This window comes from Gallus gallus, chromosome 10 (assembly GCF_016699485.2).
Source record: "Gallus gallus isolate bGalGal1 chromosome 10, bGalGal1.mat.broiler.GRCg7b, whole genome shotgun sequence".
NCBI lineage: Eukaryota > Metazoa > Chordata > Aves > Galliformes > Phasianidae > Gallus > Gallus gallus.
Window position 1 is genome coordinate 2,730,377 of NC_052541.1, and position 21,785 is coordinate 2,752,161.

Here is a 21,785-nt window from a genome sequence, read left to right on the forward strand (position 1 = left end):
GACTTTGGGAAGACCCCAACGAAGCCTTCAAAGTAGGGAAGAGAACCCAACAGAGAACGCCCACAGCTCCAGCTCCCTATTCCTGCCTCTCTCTGGCCTGAAGGCTGTTGGAGGACAATACTGCAGCACTTGCCAAGCCCGGGCAGGACGCACTGGCAGTGCAGGAGGTGAGACGGTGATGTCCCCGTGCCACTGGCAGCACTGCCAGGGCCAAGGAACCCGCCGGGCCGGTTGGCAGGGATGGGTTTGGCAGCACTACACGGTGCCGGGAGCGCCCATGTGCAGGGAGCAGGAGCAGGCAGATGCATGTGGGGCACAGCTGGGGCTCAGCAGCACCTCGTCATCCCTGCGTGCCTCGCATATTTTGGGAGCGTGGCAGGGCACTGAGCCTGTTGGACGTGGAGGTGTGTGGCCATTTCTGGGCGTGTTGTTGCGCAGAGCTCAGGCCCCATTGCTGCCTGCCGGGCGCTGGGTGTGAGCTGGGGATGGGGCCAGAGCTGCCTTGCATGTCAATGCGCGCCGTGCAGCTGCTGGAATGCTTTGTGCAGCCAGCCCTGCCTGGGGAGTGAGACTTGCGGCGTGCCCGTGTGCGGGGAGAGCTGCTGGAGCCTTCCAAGGAACCTGAGCCCAGCTGGGTGTTGCAGGAAACCTGCTGGCCTGCCTGTTTGTTTGCGTGCAGCAGTGCCTGGAAACCAGCCCCACAGCCAGGCTGCAGCAGAGCCTGCACCCTCCCGCTGCTCCCACATGGGGCAAGAGGAGGGCAGGTCCCTGTCCTGGGATGGGGTGTGTGGCTCCCACCCTCACATCCCCGCATCCACGTGTCCCGCTGCGTGCCCTGAGTGCTGCTTGCTGCTCGGCCCCACAAAAGCACACTCAGCATCGGCTCCTCCAGGTCGCTGCCTGTCCTCTCCTGACCCTGGTGAGCGGATGTTGCGCAGGAGATGGAACCACAAGCCTCCAAAATAACTCTCCTTGCTTTCCGTGCTCCTGAATGTAGGCCGTGTTCCTCCCATTGAATCCCTTGGGGTGAGGCAAGTGCCTGTCCCACAGCACCCACTCCTGTAGCAGGGCTGATCCACAGCCGTGCACAACAGTGAGCCACAGTGACATGCAGGAGGGAGCTGGCACGCCTCTGCTCTGCACAGAGGGCCACCCTGGATTTGGGGAGCAGCACACCCAGCAAGCTGCTGAGCTGCTATCCATCCATCCCTGCACGGGGCTTGGTGGGGGCAGGACCCCCCCGGCACCCAATGGGCTGCTCCAGCAGCAGGGCTGGGCAGGCAAACTTGCTCATAAACACAGCCAGGAAAGCTGCAAACAGCACAGCTCGCAGCCCCGGGGTGCTGTTTTGGGAGGGTTTGACCCCAGATGAGAGGAGTGCTGGGGGAGCATCTCAGCCCGGCTGCAGCACGCAGAGAGCAGGAGAGCCCTGCAGTGAGGAGCTGCAGCGGCGCAGCGCGTTGTTGTTGTTGGGTCCCATCCTGAGCGCAGCGCTCAGTTTTTCCTCGGCTCATTTCTATTTAAGAGCTTAGGGGAAAACTTGAGCAAGAGGCCGTGGCTCGGCACGCCGCCTCCAAACACTGCGCTGCAGCTCACGGCTTGGCAGGGCTCAGGCAAACCGGCTGCACCTCGGGAAAGGCACTTTATTCCGTGCGCTCCTACCATACTGGAGCATACAGTGGGAAACCAAGCCGTGCCCGCTTCCCCCTCCAGCTTTGTGCCTCTGGGGGCACCTGGCCCGGCGTGCAGCCCCGGCTGCTCCGGGTGTTTGGAGGCAGCACGATGTGTTTTGCTCATTTCTCTTCCCCAAGTGGGCGGGGGCTCCTTGGATCCCCTTTGCGTTGGCCACAGGGTTTTTCCAAGCCTCTGCTCCGTCACTGCAGCCCGCCTAGCCCTGGGGGATTTGGGCAGCTCCATCCTGAGCCTGATGTTGCGCAAAGCTGCTCGTCCTCGTCCCTCTCACCCGCCTGCACCCCCAGCACCTCGGCCAACCTCAGGTGCCCCCATTGCGTACCCGATGGCAGCGCTCCCTGATGGCGTTTTGCCCTCCCCCCCACCCACTTGCCCCTCTGCCCAAAGCACTATGGAGACGGGGGGGTCCTGGGTGGCCACGCTGGCAGCCCCCCACCCCCAGGTCCTGCTGTGCCCGCGGGATGCCGGCTCCCCCGGAGGAGGAGGTGACGCTCTGGGGGGCTCCCACCACTCGTGCCCCCGCGCTGCGCCCTCACACCCAGTACTGGTTGTTTTTCAGGGCGGGGTTGGATGTCCGGCAGTACTGCAGCAGCTCGGGGTCAGCCGGCACGCCTGGACCCTGCGGCGATGGAGCTGTGCCTTTGCCATCCAGGGCATTGACAGTCGTTAGGGGGATGCCTTGGTTGGGGTCCGTCTTGCGGAAGGTCTCCTGCTCTGGTACAGCCCCGTTCTTGGCCTTGGAGGCAGGCGAGCCCTGCACGTGGTGCTTGCCCGTCTTGTTGCGCTTGTGCAGGTAGAAGAGCAGGGGCAGGATGAGGGCCAGCAGGAGGATGATGAGGCAGATGGGGATGATGATGCTGAACATGTTGGCCTCGATGAAGCCTAGGAAAGTGCCGCCCTCCCCAGGGCTGGGGCTGGTGGGTGGGGGCACAGAGCCTGGCTCGCTGGCGTTGGGGCTGCTCCGTGCTGTGCCCTGCGGCTGTGGTACCAGGGACGATGGTGCTGGTGGGGCCAGGAGCAGGGTGACACCATAGGATTTAGAGGCATTGTAGGGCTCGGTGATGTACCCCAGAGACACCAGTGCTGGTGGCACGCCAGCAGCCACCAACTCGAAGGTGAAGCTGTCACTGTGCGGGTGCTGCTGGTTTGTGTCCCCGTCATCCAGCACCTCCAGCCCCACCAGCCCTTGCTCCAGCTCCCTCTGACTGAAGGATTCAATAGGGATGGCGGGCTGTCCTGGCGCACGGGGCCTCCTGATGAGGCGGCTGCTGTGGGGTGGCTGGCGGAGCCGGAAGACCGGGATGCTGTGGGTGCGGTTGGCCAGCTCACTGGCATCCAGTGTGCTGGTATCCAGCAGGGCTGTGGTGCCCCTGGGCCACACACTGCCCGGCCTCGCTGTCACCAAGGCACGGACGGTGACGTTCACCACCCCAGTGCTGTTCATTGTCTGGGACCTGGTGAGGAACTGGAAGCTGTCCTCAGACGAGGTGAGCTTGGTGAAGGTGAAGGTCACCTCCCCGCGTTCCAGCTGTGCCTGCGAGAAGCCCTGTGCTGGCTTTCTGTTGACCTGCACTTGGCCAAACCTCGGCTCCGTGGTGATGGTGTAAAGGGCATCGCCTTCCCCAAGCTGCGGAGCCACGTGCCGTGGGGTCAGCGTGGCCCTTTTCAGCTCCTGCGGCACCTCCAGCAGCTCTGCACTGCCTGTGGGCAGCACCACCACCTCCAGTGAGATGCGGGCGGGTGGGTGCCGGCCGTCAGACAGGCTCAGTGCCAGGGACTCCTGAGCACCACGGGCTGCAGTGACCAACAGCACGTGGCCCGCATTGATGTCCGCCTGTGTGAAGCGCTTGATGGGCACCTGTGGGTTGCGCACATTAGCCAGGTGTCCGGCCTGGGGGCTGCTCAGCAGGCTGTACACCAGCTCCTCTGGGGAGCCCTGCGGCTCTGCCACATCCAAGTGCTGCCTGGACAAGGTGATGGTGGAGTTGGGCAGCACCCGCAGCGCTCCTTTCTGCTTCACCACCTGCGGGGGCTTCTGGCTGCTGCTGCTGCTCACCGTCACGTTGAAAGCTTCGGAGATGAGCACCCCTTCCTGGGGGGGACGGATGGAGCGCTGTGCCCGCGGCTGGAGCCAAGCCTTGAACTGGAATCGGTCCTCGGTGCCACCGTTCTCGTGGTGCGCGTACACCAGGCGCCCAGCAGCCAGGTCTGACTGCAGGAAGAAGGGCTGTGAGCGCTCCAGAGGCCTATCAGCCACCCAGAGCTCACCGTGCACCGGCAGCTCCGTCACCAGGAAGATGACATCGTGTGCGTCCCGCTCGGGGGCCGGGATCTGGCTCAGGAGGTTGGATGCATCCAGCAGCGAGGTGCCGATCTCTGCCCGCTGAGCCTCTACGAGATGGAGGCCTGGGGAAAAAGGGGGAAGCCAAAGCTCAGTCGGAGCAGAAGAGTTGCAAAGCAATGGGGAAGGCAGATGGGATTTGTTAGCTTGGCATTGTCTCCCATCCTTTTTCACCTGCATTTCTCCATAGCTGAGTGGAGCGCTGGGGACACTTCGTCTCGAATGATATCAGCACCAGCAGGATGAAGGAGTCGGAGATGGTGGTGGGAGCAACCACGCGGAAGCGGATGGCATCCTGGGTTAGCCAGAAGGGCTTCTGCGGCATCTCGTGCTGATAGAAAATCATCCCAGCATCCACCTAGAAGGAAGAAAATCACACTGATTTCAGCTTAATGGCAAAATAAACTCGGGGGAGAGGGCTGTCAGGGCAGGACCCCGAGCTGTGGGGGTGTTGGAGAGCTGGGCCTGGGCTCCACCTGGGCCTGGGTGAAGTTCCTGACTTCATCCCCATGGGCCGTGCGTAGCTGCCCCAGGCGCGGTGCCTGCTCGATGCTGTAATACAGGGCGGTGGGGCCAGCGGGGCTGCTGCTCACCGCCTGCAGGTTCTTGCTGGTGATGGGCTGCAGGGCACCTGGAAAACACATCAGGATGGGCATCAGCCTCACTCCTCCGGGTTTCCTGGGTGCTGCTGCCCCGAGCCCCACACCCACCTGGGCAGAGGGTGAGGCTCTGCTTCTTGGCCAGGCTGATGTGCTCCTCTCTGTGCGCCCTGACGAGGAAGAAGTGCCCGGGAGACAGGTTCTCACCATCCCACAGGTCAAAGGCAAAGCCTCCATCCAGGGGCCCTGCGGAGAGCACAGAGCTGGGGCACAAGGCAAACCCTACCCCGGTGCAGGACCAGGGCGTAGTGCCCACCCCAGCGGCACGGATCATGGGGACAGCTGTACCTTGGTGCACAAAGAGGATGACACCGCTGTCAATCTGCGCTTGCGTGAAGCTCCGCAGTGCCGTGCCGGGCGCCGAGCGCAGCACCACCTTGCCGTTGGCTGGAGGCTGGATGGAGAAGGTGACCTCGGCCGCCGGGCTGTCATCATCCTCAGCACGCAGAGCTTGGGGGCCGATGGTGGCAGCGGTGCCTTCCCGCAGCTGGGGGACAGGAGAAGCTGTGACCCTCTGGGCACCCCAGCAGCGCCGCGTGCCTTGCACAGGGAGGCACATCTCGGCCGTACAAGAGCTCCTTGTGCTCTGCTGGGTGATGCACGCATCCCCTGGCCTCTGCCCAAGCCCTCGTCGCCCTGTGCCTGTTCCCCAGCACGTTCATGGGGCACGGTGCCCAGGACTGCTGCCACCCCACACCTGCAGCATCACCCCACTGTGATGGGCTTTCGGTGCCCGGGGTGAGCCCGAAGCGTGCAGGGGGTGGAGGTGAGCAGGAGGCAGCAATGCACCCCGTTACTAATCCCCTGCCATACGCCTGTCTCGCAGACTGCAGGATTATTCCTGTCCCAGCATCGGGTTAGCACAGCGCTTTCCAGCTGGCCTCTCCCCACGCATTTCTTGAGTGGGTGTGGGTGCCTGCAAGTGAAATCGGATCCATCAGATCCCCCATGGGAGCAAGAAGCAAGGCCGGGAAGTGCAGCTTCAGCCATGCAGGAGAGGACGATGCAGCTGGGCTGAGCAGGGCTGACCCGTACAGCTGTGCCCCGCGTCCTCCCTGGGTTATTACAGCCAGGCTCCCTGCACTGCCCACATGGACTCTGCACCCAGTGCTGTGTGTGTGCAGCAGGGAAGCTGCGTGCGATCTCCATGCTGGGCCCATGACCTTTACCCGCTGAAGTCATCTCCCGAGAGCACAAACACATGCCCGGCCCCTCCTTGCACTCAGCACTCCTCCGGGAAGCTGGGATGTGCTCCCTGCTCCAAACCCTCTGAGAATGGAGCTGTGCTGCTGAGAGTGTTCTGGGGCCTTTTCCTGCTTTTTGGCAGCTCTGTAGTGTGGTGGTGGCTGGAAGGAACGGGGGTCCCTAAGGCAGGCTGGCTGGAAACCAGCCAGGAGGAGGCAAAGTGGGGATTTTGTGGGGGGGTTTTGGCACAGCTGGGGCAGATCAGGGCTTAACGCACAACAAAGGGGATTTGCTGGAGGGGCTGTGCACATCCTGTGCAAGCAGTGTGTGCACAGCCAGAGCGGTGTGCCCGGGGGGGGGCTGCCTATGGATGGAGACCCCCAGGTTTGGGTGGGCATCCCATCCACCTCCCTCTAGGCAGCTCTGCAGCTCGGAGCCTCCTTCCCAAAGCCCCCTGGCTGTGCCTGGGGTGGGTGAGGAAGGCCGGGGGTTAGGAGACGTGGGCATGGGGAGAGGAGCGCCGTGCTACTTCCAAGTAATCGGTATTCCCTAAACTGTACGGCAGGCAGCGGCTGGAGCGGGCGATGCTCCCACCTCGTGGACAGCTCCAGCATCGCTAGGGGAGGAGGAGGAGGAGGAGGAGGAGATGGAGGAAGAGGAGGAGGCAGAGGAGGAGCAGGGAAGGAGCCTCTCCCCGCACCGTGCCCATTACCTGGAGCCCGGCGTTGGTGCGCAGCCGGGGTCCCCTGGTGCCGCGGGGCAGGATGGCGATGAAGACGGTCCTGGGTTGGCTCTGCCTCTCGGAGGTCGAGGTGTTGGCCACGAGCATGAAGCTGTCGGCCTGGGCATGGGGAATGTCCTGCCGGTACTGGATTTGCTGGCTCTGAACCTGCAGGAGGGGGCCAGGTGAAGGAACCGCGTTGGGTGTTGGGATAACTGGTTGGGTATTAGGGAACATTTCTTCTCCAAAACAGTGGTGAGGTATTGAAATGGGTTGCCCTGGAGGTGGTGGAGTTACTGTCCCTGGAGGTGTTCAAGAGCTGTGGAGATGTGGCACTGAGAGACATGGTCAGTGGGCATGGTGGGGGAGTGGGTTGAAGTTGGTGTTCTTAATCATCTTTTCCAACCGTAATGATTCTGTGATTCTATGGGAGGATGCAGGAGCTGGGTGCCCACCAGCAGATCCGGGGCATCCCTACCCCAGGGCCATCCAAACCCATCTCAGGTCTTGGGCTGTGCCCCCACCATGTCAGACATGGACCTGGCCACTCCAAGCCCCTCCTATGGACAGATTTCTATGAGAAGAGAAGAGGAAGAGGAAGATGAAGAGGAAAGAAAGAGAAAGAGGAAGAGAAAGAGAGAAACAGAAGAGAAAGAGAAAGAGGAAGATAAAGAGGAAGATAAAGAGGAAGAGCAGAAAAAGAGGAAGATAAGGAGAAGAGGAAGATAAAGAGAAGAGGAAGTGAAAGAGGAAGAGAAAGAGAAGGAGAAGAGGAAGAGAAAGAGGAAGAGCCCAACCTCCCTCCCCAGCCTTCTGGTGGCACCAGGGCAGGAGCTCAGCCCACCCCCTGGGCAATCCATACCTCACTCCAGGTGAAGCTGTGCAGCCCCCCATCCTGTGGCTGCTGGCTGTTCAGGATGGTGCCAAAGCGGGGAGGCTGGAGCACCCTGAACTGCACATCAAGGGCCGCAAAGTAGGGACTGGGGATGTTGAGGACAGCTGTGGAGATGGTGGCAGAGCTTCCTCCTTGGACTGTGATGTTGTGGATGTCCAGGGGGATGGTGGCAGGGAGCACAACCAGGCTGACAGCCACCCCCACCAGTGGGTCTGCTCCCCCAGCCGTCACATCCACGACAAACCGGTCCCGCTCCTCCTCTGGCTTGGAGTGCAGGTAGAGCACTTGGCCACTGTTGATGTCCTCCTGGGTGAAGGACTGGATGGGGTCCAGGCTGGGTGGCTCATCCGAGTCCTGGCCGTGTTGAACCATCACCAGGAATCCAGAGACCGGGGGGCTGCTTACCAGGTAGACAATATCCTGGGGTGGGATCTCCTCATGGGTCACCTGAGAGCATAGAAAACACATGGCATTAGCAGGGGCCCAAATCCCATCTCTTCCCCTGGGCAAAGCCTGACACGGACACAAGTCCTTTCTCCATCCATACAGGTGGGTGTTACATGGGGTCCCTGGCTTGGTGGCCAGGGAGGAATGCCTAGAGAAGTGATACTCACCAGCAAGTGCTCCTCCTTGATCTCAGCAGCTTCTCCCTGGAAGACGTGTATCTCCTTGTTGTTGACAATGTGCAGGGGGCTGGGGTGAGTGTCCAAGAAGATGGTGATGGCCAGCGTGTCCTCTACTGCCACCTCGTTTGCTTCCACAGTGAACTGGAGCTCATCCCGGGCATTTCTGCTGCCGTTGTGGTGGTAGGAGATCTCTCCTGCCAGCAGGTCCCTCTGTGAGAAGGCCATGACCGGCTGCTCCCCTCGCAGCACAGTCCCCCACCTCGGCGGGGCCGTTACCAGGAACCGAATCTCTTCATCTGACCTGATGTCCATGTTGGTCTCCAGGCTGAGGACAGAGGAATCGATGCTCCCTCGCCTCCCTTGGGGGATGGCTAGGCCAGTGTTGTTGACTATTCTGATGTAGGGCTCTGATGCTTGTACCTCCAGGAGGGCAGTGGTTTGGTGGAGGCCATCGGAGACCTGCAGCTGGATCCAGCCCCGGTCCGCTCCGGAATGGACAAAGAGAATCTTTTTCTTCCTCAGGTCGTCCTGGGTGAACCGGTAGAGCTGGTGGCTTCTGTCATCGACAGACACGATGCTGCCAAACAAGATGTCCCTCCTTGCCAGCACCAGCTGCGCATCAGAGAAGCCAGAGTCCTTGTCAGTGAAGGCGATGTCGTCTGTCGTCAGCAAGTGCTGCCCATTGCGCACCACGTTGAAGACCTTATTCACCACCTGGACAGGAGTGTGGTCATTGATAGGCTGGATAGAGACCCTGAAAACACCTCTCACCTCCTCTGCGTCAGGCTCAGAGCTGCCCTCGCCCTGCCTGATGGCCACAAAAGGGATATCATCTTCCAGGGTCTCGGAGTCATCGTGCTGGTAGAGCAGCCGGCGGTGGAGGATGTCGTCGTTGGTGAACTCCGTGATTTCCTCGCCGGAGGGCCAGCCAAGGGATGTAGCCCAAGCCAGCCTGCCATGTGCCGGCCCCTCAATCACTTCGTAGATGTAGTCCATGCTGTTCAGGCTCTGCACGAAGAGGTGATCCTTGGAGATGACAGCCTGCCCGCCTTCAGGCACGGTCAGGAGGACATTGGTCAGGTCGGGTGCGTTGGGGTCCCCACCGATGCCAATTGTGTAGGTGTACACGGGGGAGTGCTCCTCGCCGGCACGGACACGGAACTGGAAGCTGTCCTCAGCCTGCTGAGCATTCCTGATGGTCGCGCTGTAGCTCAAGTGATTTCTCTGCAGATCATCCTGGGTAAATCCAAAGCCTTCAGTCAGCCTGTTGCCGAGGAGCTCCAGGTTCCCCTTCTTGGGAGCCTGGATGATCACATAGTGGAAGGGGACTGGGGCAGAGTTTGGGTCTTCCAGCATTGCCTCCAGCTCCCTGCTGGTGATGTTTTTGTGCCGCTTGTTCTTCATCTGGAGGGGGACCATGGTCTTCATCTTAATGGTGGCTCTTTTAATACTTATGGTAAAGGTATTGTTTGGCAAGACCTTCTGTCCCACCTGGACACTGAATCTTAGCTTCTCCGTGACATCTTCCTGCCGGTGCTCTGGATCTGTGCTGAAATACTGGATACGCCCTTGCTCTAGGTCTTGCTGGTGGAAGGACTCAACTTTTTTCCACTCCCCTCCTATGCTCCCTTGTTTCTGGATCTCACCGTACCTGAGGGGCTCTGTGAGGCTGTACAGGATGGCAACCCGCTGCTTCACAGCGTTTGTCTCCACGGACAGGTTGGCTGTGGTGATGCGTGCAGCTCCTCCTTGGGAGATGGTGAGCCCCGTGTTGTTGTGCAAGCGGATGTTGGGCTCTATTGCGAGGATCCTCAGGGTGGCAGTGGGGCTCGGCACTGTGCCATCACTCACCTGGAAAGTGAGCTGCAAGTCTGTCCCACTCTGGTGCACGTAGACCACATTGCCTGCTTCCAGGTCCCTGCAGGAGAACTCCTCGATGGGCACCCCAGGGTGGAAGTCGTATTCCACATAGCCCTCGTCCTGCTGCCCGCCGTGCAGCTGGAACTCAAGGTCGTCGCAGGATGTATCGTCATCCAGAGCCTGCAGGATGTCCATGGTCAGGTGCTTCCGCGTGTGCTTCAGGATCATCATGTGGTTCCCATGGGGAAAGATCACCTGCGGGGCATCGTTGATAGGGTTGACCATGATGGGCAGCAGGTAGGTCTGCCCCTGCCGCAGGCACTCGGGGATCCCTTGCTGGGCAGTTACTGTCACCTCCAGCATCAGCTGGTCCATGGGACCCTCGGAGCCATCGTGGATATACCTGACTTTGCGATTCACGATGTCCAACAAGGTGAACTTCTTTCTGCTCCGGGAGCCGGGAATGTCCAGCTCCAGCTCTCCATGCCTTGGGTCACTGGTGATGCTGAAGAGGATTTGGGACTGCCGGATGCCTGCAAGGCCCAAGTCCACCGTGGGCTGTGCGTGTTTCCATTCCACAAAGGCCGTGCCCCCTTCGGAGACTATGAGGGGGCTGACGTGCAGCAGCCGGCTGACATTGGCGAAGGCAGGTGGGAAGCTGCCATCCGGCTGGCATGGTTCTGCCAGGCTCAGAGCTCCATGCCAGGCATCAGGCGGCGGTGAGGTGGGTGCCTCGTCCTGCTCATAAGCCTCCTCATAGTCCCAGTAATGCTCCTGCCTTCCACAGCCAACTGTGACGTCCCTTGTCACCACAGCATCCTGCAGGCTCCTCCGCTGCTGGTTTATGCGCAGGTCCTCCATGCAGCCAACAAATGAGGTGTTGGTCAAGGTCCACACTGAGGTGAAAGCAAGGTGGTGCACCCTGAGCCTTTGCAAAGCTTTGTCATTCATACCTCCAATGAAGAGGTTTCCCTGCAGGTCCAGGCGGCTGTTGATGCCCCGGTTGGACGTGGACGAGGCATAGTAGTCAATCAGGATCTCCAGCTTGTGGGTGTCGGTGTAGACTTTGACATAATGCTGCTGCTCGTCACTGATGAAGATGTTGTTGTGCAGGACGATGACACCATTGCCCTTCTCAACAAACCCTCGCAGGCGCCCATTGGAGATCTCCAGGTAGAAGAAGTCGTTCTCCAGCCCTGCGTGGTAGATGAGGGGTGCCTGGGTGATGCTCGTGGTGATCACAAACTCGATGGTCCCCTCCTCTCTCGCCTCCCACGTGGGGAAGGCAGCGTAGGACTGCGGCCCCAGAAATCCAATGGGCTCCTCAGGCTCTGCAGAGAACTGTGCGCTGCAGCCTTCCTGCACCTGGTGGAAGACCTTGGAGCTGCTGTCAGAGGACAGAGGGGAGAGGACATCCAGACCATTGAACGTCACAGTGTGGAGGCAGCCCCGGAAGGGCGGGCTGACCCCGGCGAGGTACGGCAGGTTGAGGCTGCCTGTCCCGCCTGCATAGAGGCCATGCTGGATGTCCAGCTCCCGCATGGGCCCCGCAATGTCCACGGAGCTGTTGAAGAGGCCGTCGATGGTCAGTGTCATTCTGCCATCCTCCAGCAGCAGCTCCACGTCGTGCAGCGCCAGGTTGTCCAGCTGCAGCTCTGCCGGGGACTGCAGCGTCACCTCTTCTGAGCCCAGCCGCAGCCTGGCCTGTGGGAAAGGAGATGAATGGGGGTCAGGGCTCAGCTCAAGCATGGTTTGAGGGCACATCCCTGGGGGTTAAAGTGTCCCGGTCCCTCCATTCACCTCCGTGTGCCTCTGCGGGGTCCTCCATCCCCCATCCCTTTTCTCCCTGTGCAGGAGCTCTGCCACATGCTGACTTTCACTTTCCAGCCCCATCTAACCCTTCCACACTGCTTGGGCTGCTTCCAGCCCTCATCAGCCTGGCAGGGGAAATAGCAGGTTTATATACATTCTATATATAATATAGAAACAGCGGGGGTGTGGATGGGAGGGTACATCCCCACAAGCAGCATCCTGGAGCCTCTCTAATAGAGGGTTGGCCAGGGGGCCCCGAGACGCACGGTCAGCTGCTTGCTCATTCCCTGCCTGGCCTCAGATGTGGTTCGTGGACGCTCCCTGCTCATTTCCTCTGGTGGATGCCAGCACCGTAACCACAAGAGGAAATTGTTCTTCTGTCCTCATCCCTTCCCACGCCCCGGCTGGGCTTGGTCTGCGGTGGGCTGGGAGCGGCCACTGGTGGAACCCTCAGTTTCTCCAGTGCCCTCTGCTCATCCATTCCCCTTCCTACTCCCCCCGCACCTCCCCACGCAGCGGGTGCGCGGCCCACGGGGCTGACCTGCAGGGTGCCGGCTCGCAGCTGCAGCAGGAGGTGGTCGGGCTGCCCGGCGGCCAGGAAGAGCAGCCCGCTGCCCTGCCCGGTGTACAGCTGGAGCCGCAGCCGCACCGTCCGCGAGGCGTCCGCCAGCGGCATCTCCACGAAGCTGTCCCCGAAGAACGAGACTGGGAGGGGAAAGGAGAGGGTCAGGCGGGGGAAGGACCCCTGGAGGGACCCTCCCAGCCCCGTGTGTGAGCGGGACACCCCTTCCAGCAGCCCTCCGGTCGCTGGGCTGCGCGTTGTTGGGAGCTGCATCCTCTGCCGGCAGCCACACGATGGGGCCCGAAGGCTGCAGCCTCCAGCCTCCCCGTTCTTATCCCTCTGTCTTCTTTGACCCTGCCACAGCCGTGTCCCCACGGAGCGGTGGCCGTGCCCTGCCCAGGCTCCCCGGTGCCAACCCTCTATGTATTTCGCACCACGGTGCAGAATTTCCCCTGCTGGAGTGCTCAGCGCGTGTGCCATCCATATGTGGCTGCAGGAGCTGCTGCTGGAGAGGGCTCAGGGCCTGTAGCTGTGAGCGTGGTGGGCTCAGCACAATGGCATGTGGCTGTGTGATGCATCACGGGGTGTGCAGAAAGCACAGTGCAGGGGGACCGTGGTGGAGCTGCACTGCACAGCGGCTCCATGTGCCAGTGGGCTGAGGACGTGCGTGTGCACGGTGCCTGCATGCAGAGCACGTGTTGGTGCACCCCAATGGCTCACCTCTGGGCCTGCAGGGGGACACACTAGCCCTAAAAGCCATTTAGACCCTATAACAGCTCTCTGAGGGGCAGCCCCAGCCTGCGCCCTTTGGAGACACACACACCTCCTTGCCCAGACGCCTCCAAACACCACTTCCAACCATTGGCCCCGCTTTGGTTCGGGGTCTGGGAGAGCAGCATCCCCCAGCCGTGCTGTGCAGGGGAGAGGTGGCAGAAAGGAACACCCAGCACTACTAACAGCGAGCCTCTGGCTCGGGGCTGCCAGCACGTCTTACTCAAGCCTGCTCATTTCCTGGTCCCTGTGCATGCCGTTGGCATGAGCCACTTTGGCTCCTTCTTCCTCCAGCCCAAGCCAGTGAATCACAGGAGCCCCAGCAGGGCCGTTATGGGCTGTCCTCCTCTGACCCTCTCCTGCAGAACCAGCCCCACACAGCCCCGCTCCTGGCACCATGCTGCATGCAGCGCTTTGCAAAAAGGCTTTTCCCTCCCTCTTTTCACCCCCACCCCCGTGCAGGCACACATGTGGGCACGGCGTTTGGGCCCTGGGGACATGGCATGCCCGCTGCGCGCTGGTTCCCCATGTGCTCCCACCTAGCATTTGCTGCACTTCAGTTCTGCAGCTTCCCCCATCCCAACCAACGTGGTTTCCAGCTGGGCACACAGCTCTGCTGTGCAGCAAGCCGGGAGGAGGTGGATGAACCACCTCATCCCCAGCGGGGGACCCCATTGGAGCAATCCCCATTCCCAACTTGCACTGTCCCGTAGCAAAGCGCGTGGAGGCGAGCAGGGCCCCATCACACTTTCCAAGCAGCCAGCCAGCAGATTATAGGCCGCACTGTCTTTTTCTTTCTTTCTTTCTTATTTTTTTTTTCTTTTTGCATTGAAAATAACAAGGAGGACAGCCAAGAGCCCCGCTCTGAGCAAACCCCGGGCGCGCGCTGCTCCCGTGGGGCTGAGCGAACAAGCACAGGCTCTGTGCTCACTGGGCGCCCGCCCCAACTGCCGGCCACGCGCTGCTTATGGGATGCTTGGCCAGGTTCCCTGCCCTGTCCCTTTCCCTGGGGCTGTTTTCTGGTGCTTAGGGCAGAGCTTGCAGCAGGGAGGTGCGTCATTCCCGGGGGGCGTGGGGGACCCCGTGTCCCACTGGTCCCCTCCGCGGGATGGATGTTGGGCATGGAAAAAAGGGAGTGCAACTGCCCTTGGCTGCTCAACAAGGCTTCATTGAGGCCGGCCATGTGTGTGCAGGGAGGGGATGGAATGCGTTAAAGCGGCCCTTTAGCTGCACCCCAGCACCTGAAAGGCGCTCTGTGTGCAGCCCTTCCTGCCGGCCCCGCTGGGTTTTAGGGTGGGACATCAGGTGGGGAGTGAGGGCTCCTTGTTGCCCCGAACAAGCAGCTCTGTGTGCACGGTGTCCGGCCCGGTGCATTCCTGCTCTGCAGCGTCAGCCTTGGGGCTGGATGACTTTATAAGGTAGCGAGCTCCCAGCCCTCCTGCTCTGCCATGGGTGGCCCCGCTGTGTCGGGTGGCATATGGGGCTGTGGGATGGGGCCGTGGGCAGCCGGCAGGAGGAAGCGGTCCCTGCCCACCCCGCAGCCAGGAGGGAGCGAGGAGAAAGGCTGCATTATGCTGTTCATTCCCTCCGATTTACGGCGCGGTTTTATTTATGGCTGGGGAAGGAAGCGAGCAGCCTGCGAGGCAGGCGAAGGCAAACACAGCTCTGCTGGGAGCAGGGGGTGTGGGGCCCCTCCAGGCTCCAACCCCAGTGCCATGGAAATGAGTGGCACGGGGCCAGCCTCGAGCATCTGACCCCAGTGGGGATGCCTGCAGTGCTGGAGCTTTGGGGTGCCGTCCCCATCACAGCAGCTGTGACGGCACCAATCCACCCCTGCCTGCTGCAGGATGGCCGTTGCCACGGAGGAGGGCTTCTCCTCCTTCTCCCCACTCATGGCTCTGTCCTTGGGTTGTGTGCACTGCTCCCTCACCTCACACCAGGGCCACGTGTGCTGCTCCCTGCTCTGCTCCCCGCTCCAGTGCTTTCCAGGCACAACAGGGATTGCTGGAAAGCACCAATGCAGGGAGCGCTGCGGAGCCAACGCTGATAGAGCCGCTGCTCTGGGGGGGCTGCACCGCCCCCAGTGTTGGCTGTGAGCTTATCCCTTGGAAGAGTGCTCAGCTCTCCCCTGCACGTCCCGCTCGCCCCCAGCATCCGCCTCTACCTCCGCCCGCCTTCGTTCCTTCCCAGCTGCGTCCCCGCGCTCCTGCCCTGGCTCCCACACAAAAATGCCGTTCTGCGGCCCACGGACTGCAGGGTCAGGCAGAGCCATGGCCCCGCTCCTGCACAGCTGGAGGGGGGCTGCCTCCATCCAACCCCGCAGTGCTTTGCTGTGATACGGGGCCAGCAGCTTGGCCTCTGCTTCCCCAGTGCCGTTCTGCTGTGACCCGAGCAGCCTGAGTGCTGCTGGCCTGGCCGGGATGCACGGTGCTGGCATGTGGGCACAGCTGGATGGGACCCCCAAGGTCAGGGTGTGCAGCCTCAGCAGTGCGCATGCATCTGGCAATACACATCCCATGGGCTCGTGGCGTGCCTGCAGACACGCATCCATGTATCTGTGTGTGTCCGTGTGTCTGTGTGTCCTTGTGTCCGCTTATCCGTTGGTCCCCGTGTCCATGTGCCTGTACGTGTGTCAGTGTGTCCCTGTATTCCTATGTCCCTGTGTCCATGGGTCCCTGTATCTGTCTGTCCATATGTCTTTGTGTCTGTGTCCCCTTGTCTGTGCGTCCCTGTGTCCATGTGTCTGTGCATCTTTGTCCTCTTGTCCCTATGTCCTTGTTTCCATGTGCCTCTGTGTCCACGTATCCAGGTGTCCCTGTGTCTGTGTGTCCATCTGTCCATGCGTTTGCATGTCTGTGTGTGCCCGTGTCTGTGTGTCCATACATCCACGTGTCCCTACGTCCATGTGTCCCTATGTCCACATGTCCATGTTTCCCTCTGTCCCTGTGTCCCTATGTCCACATGTCCATGTTTCCCTGTGTCCCTACGTCCATGTGTCCCTATGTCCACATGTCCATGTTTCCGTGTCCCTATGTCCATATGTCCATGTGTCCCTGTGTCCCTATGTTCATGTATTCACGTGTCCCTGTATCCATGTGTCCCTATGTCCACGTGTCCCTATGTTCATGTGTCCAGTTCTTCCTGCGTTTGCATGTCCACGTGTCTCTATGTCCGTGTGTCCATGTGTCCCTACATCCACATGTCCCTATGTCCATGTGTCCCTATGGCCACTTGTCCCTAGGTCCACGAGTCCCTAAGTCCATATGTCCTTATGTTCATGTGTCCATTTCTTCCTGTGTCCTTATGTCCATGTGTCCCTATATCCATGTTTCTCTATGTCCACGTGTCCATGTGTCCCTACGTGCATGTGACCCCATGTCCCTACGTTCGTGTGTCCCTGTATCCCTATGTCTGTGTGTCCCTATGTCCACATGTCCCTATGTCCACGTGTCCTTATGTCCATGTGTCCCTATGTCCATGTGTCCCTATGTCCCCGTGTCTGTGTGTCCATGCACAGGACAGGGCTGCTGTCCCACTGAGGGATGCAGTCTCGGGGCCGGCTCAGGGCACGTAATGCTGCACGCTGTCAGATCCAAGGGATGCATGGAGTCCAGGCCTGGCTGGAAGCGGAAGTTCTGCTCGGGGAGCAGAGCAGGGGGGGGGAGCAAGCGGGAGCGTTTGGGGGAAGCGGCGGTAAATGGGGCTTTGTGACGGCCCTGCAGCGTGACTCAGGCTCGCGGCGGCCCCTCTGCCAGCAGAAGTTGGCCTGGAAATATTGTATCAGCCCCAGAGGACGTGGTTTCCAAACCATCCCAAGGCGGATTTTGTTCTCTCCCCCCCCCCCTTTTTCTCCCCCACGGCTGCCAGCTCTCCCGGCCCCACCCTACCCGTGGCGCTGCGGCCAGCTCTGCTCTCCCTCTGCCCACCCGGGGACGTGGGACCCATCGCGCCCCCATCACCGCACAGCCACTCGTGGGGGTGTCCCGTGCCCCCCTCCCGGCCGTGTTACCGGAGCGATGCAAACAAACAGCGCCGAGCTGGAGGGCTGCCCGGCGTCCCAGTCTGGCGTGGGACGGAGCGCCTTTGAAGCGCCAGAAGGATGGGATGCATCAGCCAGAGGCGGGCTGCGAGAGCTGCACGGCAACAGCGAGCATTGGGGGGGGAGATGCTGGAAGCCCTCCTCGCCCCGTTCCCATGCAGCCGGGGGCCCCCCTCCCCTCCTGGCCCGGGGTTTCTCAGCCCCACGCCTTTCCCATCTATGAGAAACCAGGCGAGGAGCTGTGTTTATAGAGCAAATAACGGCGCGCCTGCCTCTATTTATAGCTGGGTGCCGTATGGGGCAGCTGTCCCCCCCCCGGGAGGCATCACAGCCACCTCGGCCCCATGGCCCAGCGGAAGCGACCCCTCTCCCAGAGGTCCCTGCATGAGAGGAAAGCAGATGGATGGGGATATCGCCCCATAGAGCGCTCCTGGCCGGAGGGAGGGGATGCAGCAAAACGCCCTGGCTGTGGAAGTGCCCCAAATAGCCAGCGGTGCCCATGCGGTTTCCCCCTAGCTGCCCACAGGAGGTGTGCATGGCAGTGTGAGTAAGGGAGGAAAACAACCCTCAGAAAAACAAGGTTTGGGCAAAAAGCAGCCCGGGATGCTCCCGTCCGGCACTGACTCACGGCCCATAAAGGCTCCTTTAATAGCTGTGAGTCACAGCACGGGGCACGCTGATGGATGAAGGTTGCCTTCATCCCCCTTGGCTCGCAGCACATGATGGCACTGATGCCGTGCCACCGGGCGGTTCCCCCATGCCATTCTGTGCTGCCAGCCATTTTTAGCAGCACTCTCTTTCCCTGGCATGCTTTCTGTCTGTCTGTCTGTCTGCCAGGAGCGACCGTTGGGCACACCATGAGCTGGGCCAAGAGTGGGACATATGGCTTTGTCACAGGGCTGCGGGTAGAGCTCAGGGAGCAGAGGCACAGCCCAACATCCACCTGCCCAAAAGCAGCCGGGCAGTGAGCGCCCTATCTGAGGTCACTTTCTCCAAGTGCTGCATGCCAACAGAAAGCTTTGTTCCTTTGACAACCTCCTCATGTGAAACACCCATGGCCATGCTCATGGCTGTACCCATGGCTGTAACCATGGCTGTATCCATGGCTGTACCCACGGCCATGCCCATGGCTGTACACATGGCTGTACCCCTGGCTGTAACCATAGCTGTACCCATGACCATGCCCATGGCTGTACCAGGCTGTACCCATGACCATGCCCATGGCTGTACCCATGGCTGTATCCATGGCTGTACCCACGGCCATGCCCATGGCTGTACCAGGCTGTACCCACGGCCATGCCCATGGCTGCACCCATGGCTGTGCCTATGGCTGTGCCTTTGGTCATGTCAATGGCAGTGCCCATGGCTGTGCCTATACCTATGCCTGGCTGTGCCCATGACCGTGCCCATAGCTGTGCCCGGCTGTACCCATGGCTGTACCCACAGCTGCACTCATGGCCGTGCTGATAGCTGTGCCCATGGCCGTGCTGATAGCTATGCCTATGGCCGTGCCCAGAGCCCAGTTTAGGCACACATTCCCACCCAGCACCCAGTGAGCTGCATTCCCGCGCTGCCCGCACCCTAATGTTTGCTCCTCGGGGCCGAGCTTAACCCCAAGTTGTGATCCTCGAGGAATGTGCTTATTATATATCTGCCTGCAGCCCTCTGTTGCTAAATATAAGAGTGAGAGGAGAATTTTCCTCCTCATTCCCACGACACCGGTTCGCATTCCCCCCCGGCAGACTTTTTCCTGCTCTTTCCCATCAGCTGGAAACTTTTCCAGCTGCTCCAAGCGCTGACCTCAGAACATGTGGGGCCTTCGGTACAAGAGGTTCGGAACAAGGAGAGCCTGGGACTCCGAGAGGCTCTGGGGTGACACCCGTGGGCACAGGATGGGATGTCCCCGTGGGCACAGCAGGCTGACAGCGCCGATGGGGACACGGGGCACTTTGCCCTTTGCAATACATGGCTGCTGCACACACGCTGCCCGTTTTGGGCTGGGCACAGTGGGAAATCAGTGTAAAACCTCTTCCCTTCCCAGCCCTGAGGTCTGTGCTGTCCCACTATCCCCACCGCCACGCCCTGCCCTCGGTTAGCACTCCGGGGGCATTCTGCAGGCTTTGCTGTGCCCATGGAAGCCTCCTCCCGGCCCAAGCCTGGCAGCAGCCACTCATAGACTCTGGGATGCAGTGGGGCAACGTTTGCACCTCCGGAGGTAGCGCAGCACTGATCCCACTCATGAGGTGGGAGCGCCGTCCGGGACCCAAAGGTCAGCGCTGGAGGGAAGAAGAGCACTCTGTTCATTGACAAAGGGAAATTTTCCACTTCGCTTGCCAGGCGCTGTGATATTTTGGTGCACGGAGGAAAGAAGGAACAAGCCCGGAGGGAGAAGAGCGTGCCCTGGGACGCCACCTGCTCAGCCCTGCACAGCATCCCACACGTGCCCGTCCCACCCGCTGCCCTGTGAAGCCTCCAGCAGGACGCAGGACAGCCGCAAGCACCCTGCCCAAAGCAAGCAGCTCCTCGGGCACCTAAGGGTGCTCATGCCACCCGTGCTGGGTGCCCTCCCACTGGCAGCCCTGTCGCCTCCAGAGCACAGAGTCCCGCAGCGGGCGTTGGGATGGGGCTTACCTGCAGCTGAGGGTCCCGCGTGGAAGGCAGGGGGCTGCTGGGCCAGCAGCAGCAGCAGCAGCAGCAGTGCGTGGGGACCACGTCGGGGTGCCATGGTGCTCCCGGCCGGAGCTCTGCGCCCGCTCCCGCTCCCAACCGACGGCGGCTCCACTACTATATTTAATAAAGTGCAGCGAGGGAGGGACCGGCGGCTTCTCCCGCCTGTCAGAAAGGAGGAATTCGCTCGGATTACAAATTTCCCCTCTTAAAGGGCTAGAGGCCTCCCGCTCCGTGGCCCACCCTGCTCTCAAAGCGCCCTTGTTCCTAGCGGGGCGGTGCGAGGGTAGAACAGAGGTGTCCGCCCTGGGGCTGTGGGGCCGATATGGGCTCCTTTGGGTGCTGCTGCCCATAGAAGGGACTGCCAAGGGCCTGCAGCAGGACAGGGAGCGCCAGGCGGTGCTTGGACACCGAGCACGATGGCACTGAGCGGAGGCTTTGCTCCCCATTCCAGAGCCTTGGGGTGCCAAGCCAATGGTTCACCCTTGGGTGACACAGCGTCCCCGCTGGGGCCACGTGAATGCTTGCCCCACTCTCTGGGCTCCTCTCTCCACCCTCCCAACTCCAGGCTTCCTGCTGAGACCCCGTGAAGCTCACACCTTCCTCCTCCCTCCCGTTGGTGTCTCAGGTCCCACTCCCCCGGGATGCATCCTGCTGATGGATGATGCTCAGCTCTCTCCCCACTGCATTACTTCCAACCTCATTAAGGCCCGCGGTGCCACTTTGCCAGCATCTGCAACACCTTGCAGCTCCGAGTCATCCGCAGCCGTAATTAATGTGTTGTTTACTCTTGCTTTCAGATCATTAATAAAGACATTAAATAAACCCGGGATGTGCCATTCTCTCACTGAGTTTTTATGAATAATCGTCAGGGGCTCGCTAAGTTCATTAGCTAATTCTATTTAGTCTGTGGGTTACATATTATCCAGACTTGCTGATTTGTACAGATTCAATTTTGCCAAGTATTCCCCTTCCTGTTCTTCATCTCCAGGGCTGAGGGGAGCTCTGCCTTCCTTCACGTTCGCTCTGTCCTTGTTGTACTCATCCCTTGGGATGGATGGAGAGGAGGACACGGTCCCGGTCATCTCCATTACCTGCTCAGGGAGCTAGAATTGAGTCGCAACGGACCCTTCGAGGCCATCAGTGCAGCCCCTTGCAATGAACGGGGACACCCACAGCTGCACCGGGCGCTCAGAGCCCTCCCAGCCCGACCTCGGCGTCTGCAGGGTCTGCCCGGAGCGCGCAGCCCTCGGCTGGGCTGTCCCATCCGGTGCTGGCAGCAGCGAGCGCATTCAACTCCGCTGCTGGGAGTTGGCCGCTCGGCAGCTCCTGCACGGGAAGAGAACCGAGCAAACCCGGCTGGGACACGGAGCGCCAGAGGCCACCGTGCCGTGCCGTGCCGTGCCGTGCCTTGCCGTGTCCCCCCCCGGCCGGGACCCGCGGTGCCGGGAGATGGCACCAACGCTCCGCGACTGCGGGGACATCCCCCGACGGGGACGTGGGCAGCAATGAAGGCCGAGGGCTGAGCTGCTATGGAGTTGGTCCCTGCGGCTCGGCCCGGAGAGGACAGGAGAAAAACGGTGCAGGCGGAGAGGTCGCATGGATTTCTGGGGTCGGGGAGGGCCTTCCTGGAGCTGCGTTGGTTCATCCCGACGAGGACCCCCAGCGGGAGCGCAGCGCCGGGATTTGCGGCTCCGGGGGCTGTCATTCCGCCGGGATTGATGGGGCGGAGTAGCGGGGATATCTCAGGCTGAAATCCGCGGCTTTTAAGCAAAAGCTAATATTCTCTTTCCAGCTGTTAATTCCGGGAGCCGGGGTATAAATTAAGGCTCCAGACTCGCCGTAATGTTCACGAGAGCGGGACAAACGGCGTTTCCTTTTCCCTGTGGCATCCCCACCTGTGGCACTCCCACCTGCAGCAGTGCTGCATCCCGGGGATGGGAGCACAGCGAGCC

The 21,785-nt window shown here is 61.0% G+C and overlaps 1 protein-coding gene across 1 annotated transcript; it reads right to left on the reverse strand.

Annotated features, from left to right (window-relative positions):
• Positions 1-1,623: 1,623 nt before the first annotated feature.
• Positions 1,624-19,949, reverse strand: CSPG4 (chondroitin sulfate proteoglycan 4). Its single transcript, XM_004943707.5, has 10 exons — positions 19,795-19,949; positions 12,333-12,496; positions 8,108-11,683; positions 7,461-7,940; positions 6,590-6,766; positions 4,981-5,179; positions 4,744-4,878; positions 4,510-4,664; positions 4,208-4,391; positions 1,624-4,098 (listed from the first exon to the last, which is right to left on the reverse strand). Exons 1-10 carry the CDS (start codon positions 19,886-19,888, stop codon positions 2,225-2,227), a joined length of 7,038 nt encoding a protein of 2,345 aa, XP_004943764.3. The 5' UTR covers positions 19,889-19,949; the 3' UTR covers positions 1,624-2,224.
• Positions 19,950-21,785: the final 1,836 nt, after the last annotated feature.

What these genes read in the sequence shown, in the direction of transcription:
- CSPG4 (XM_004943707.5), bottom strand. Translation starts at nt 19,888, where the DNA reads ATGGCACCCCGACGTGGTCCCCACGCACTGCTGCTGCTGCTGCTGCTG. An exon ending in CGCGGGACCCTCAGCTGCAG is followed by an intron (nt 12,497 to 19,794) that starts GTAAGCCCCATC and finishes TTCCCCTCCCAG; the next exon opens with TCTCGTTCTTCGGGGACAGC. An exon ending in GGAACTTCACCCAGGCCCAG is followed by an intron (nt 4,392 to 4,509) that starts GTGGAGCCCAGG and finishes TCTTCCTTCTAG; the next exon opens with GTGGATGCTGGGATGATTTT.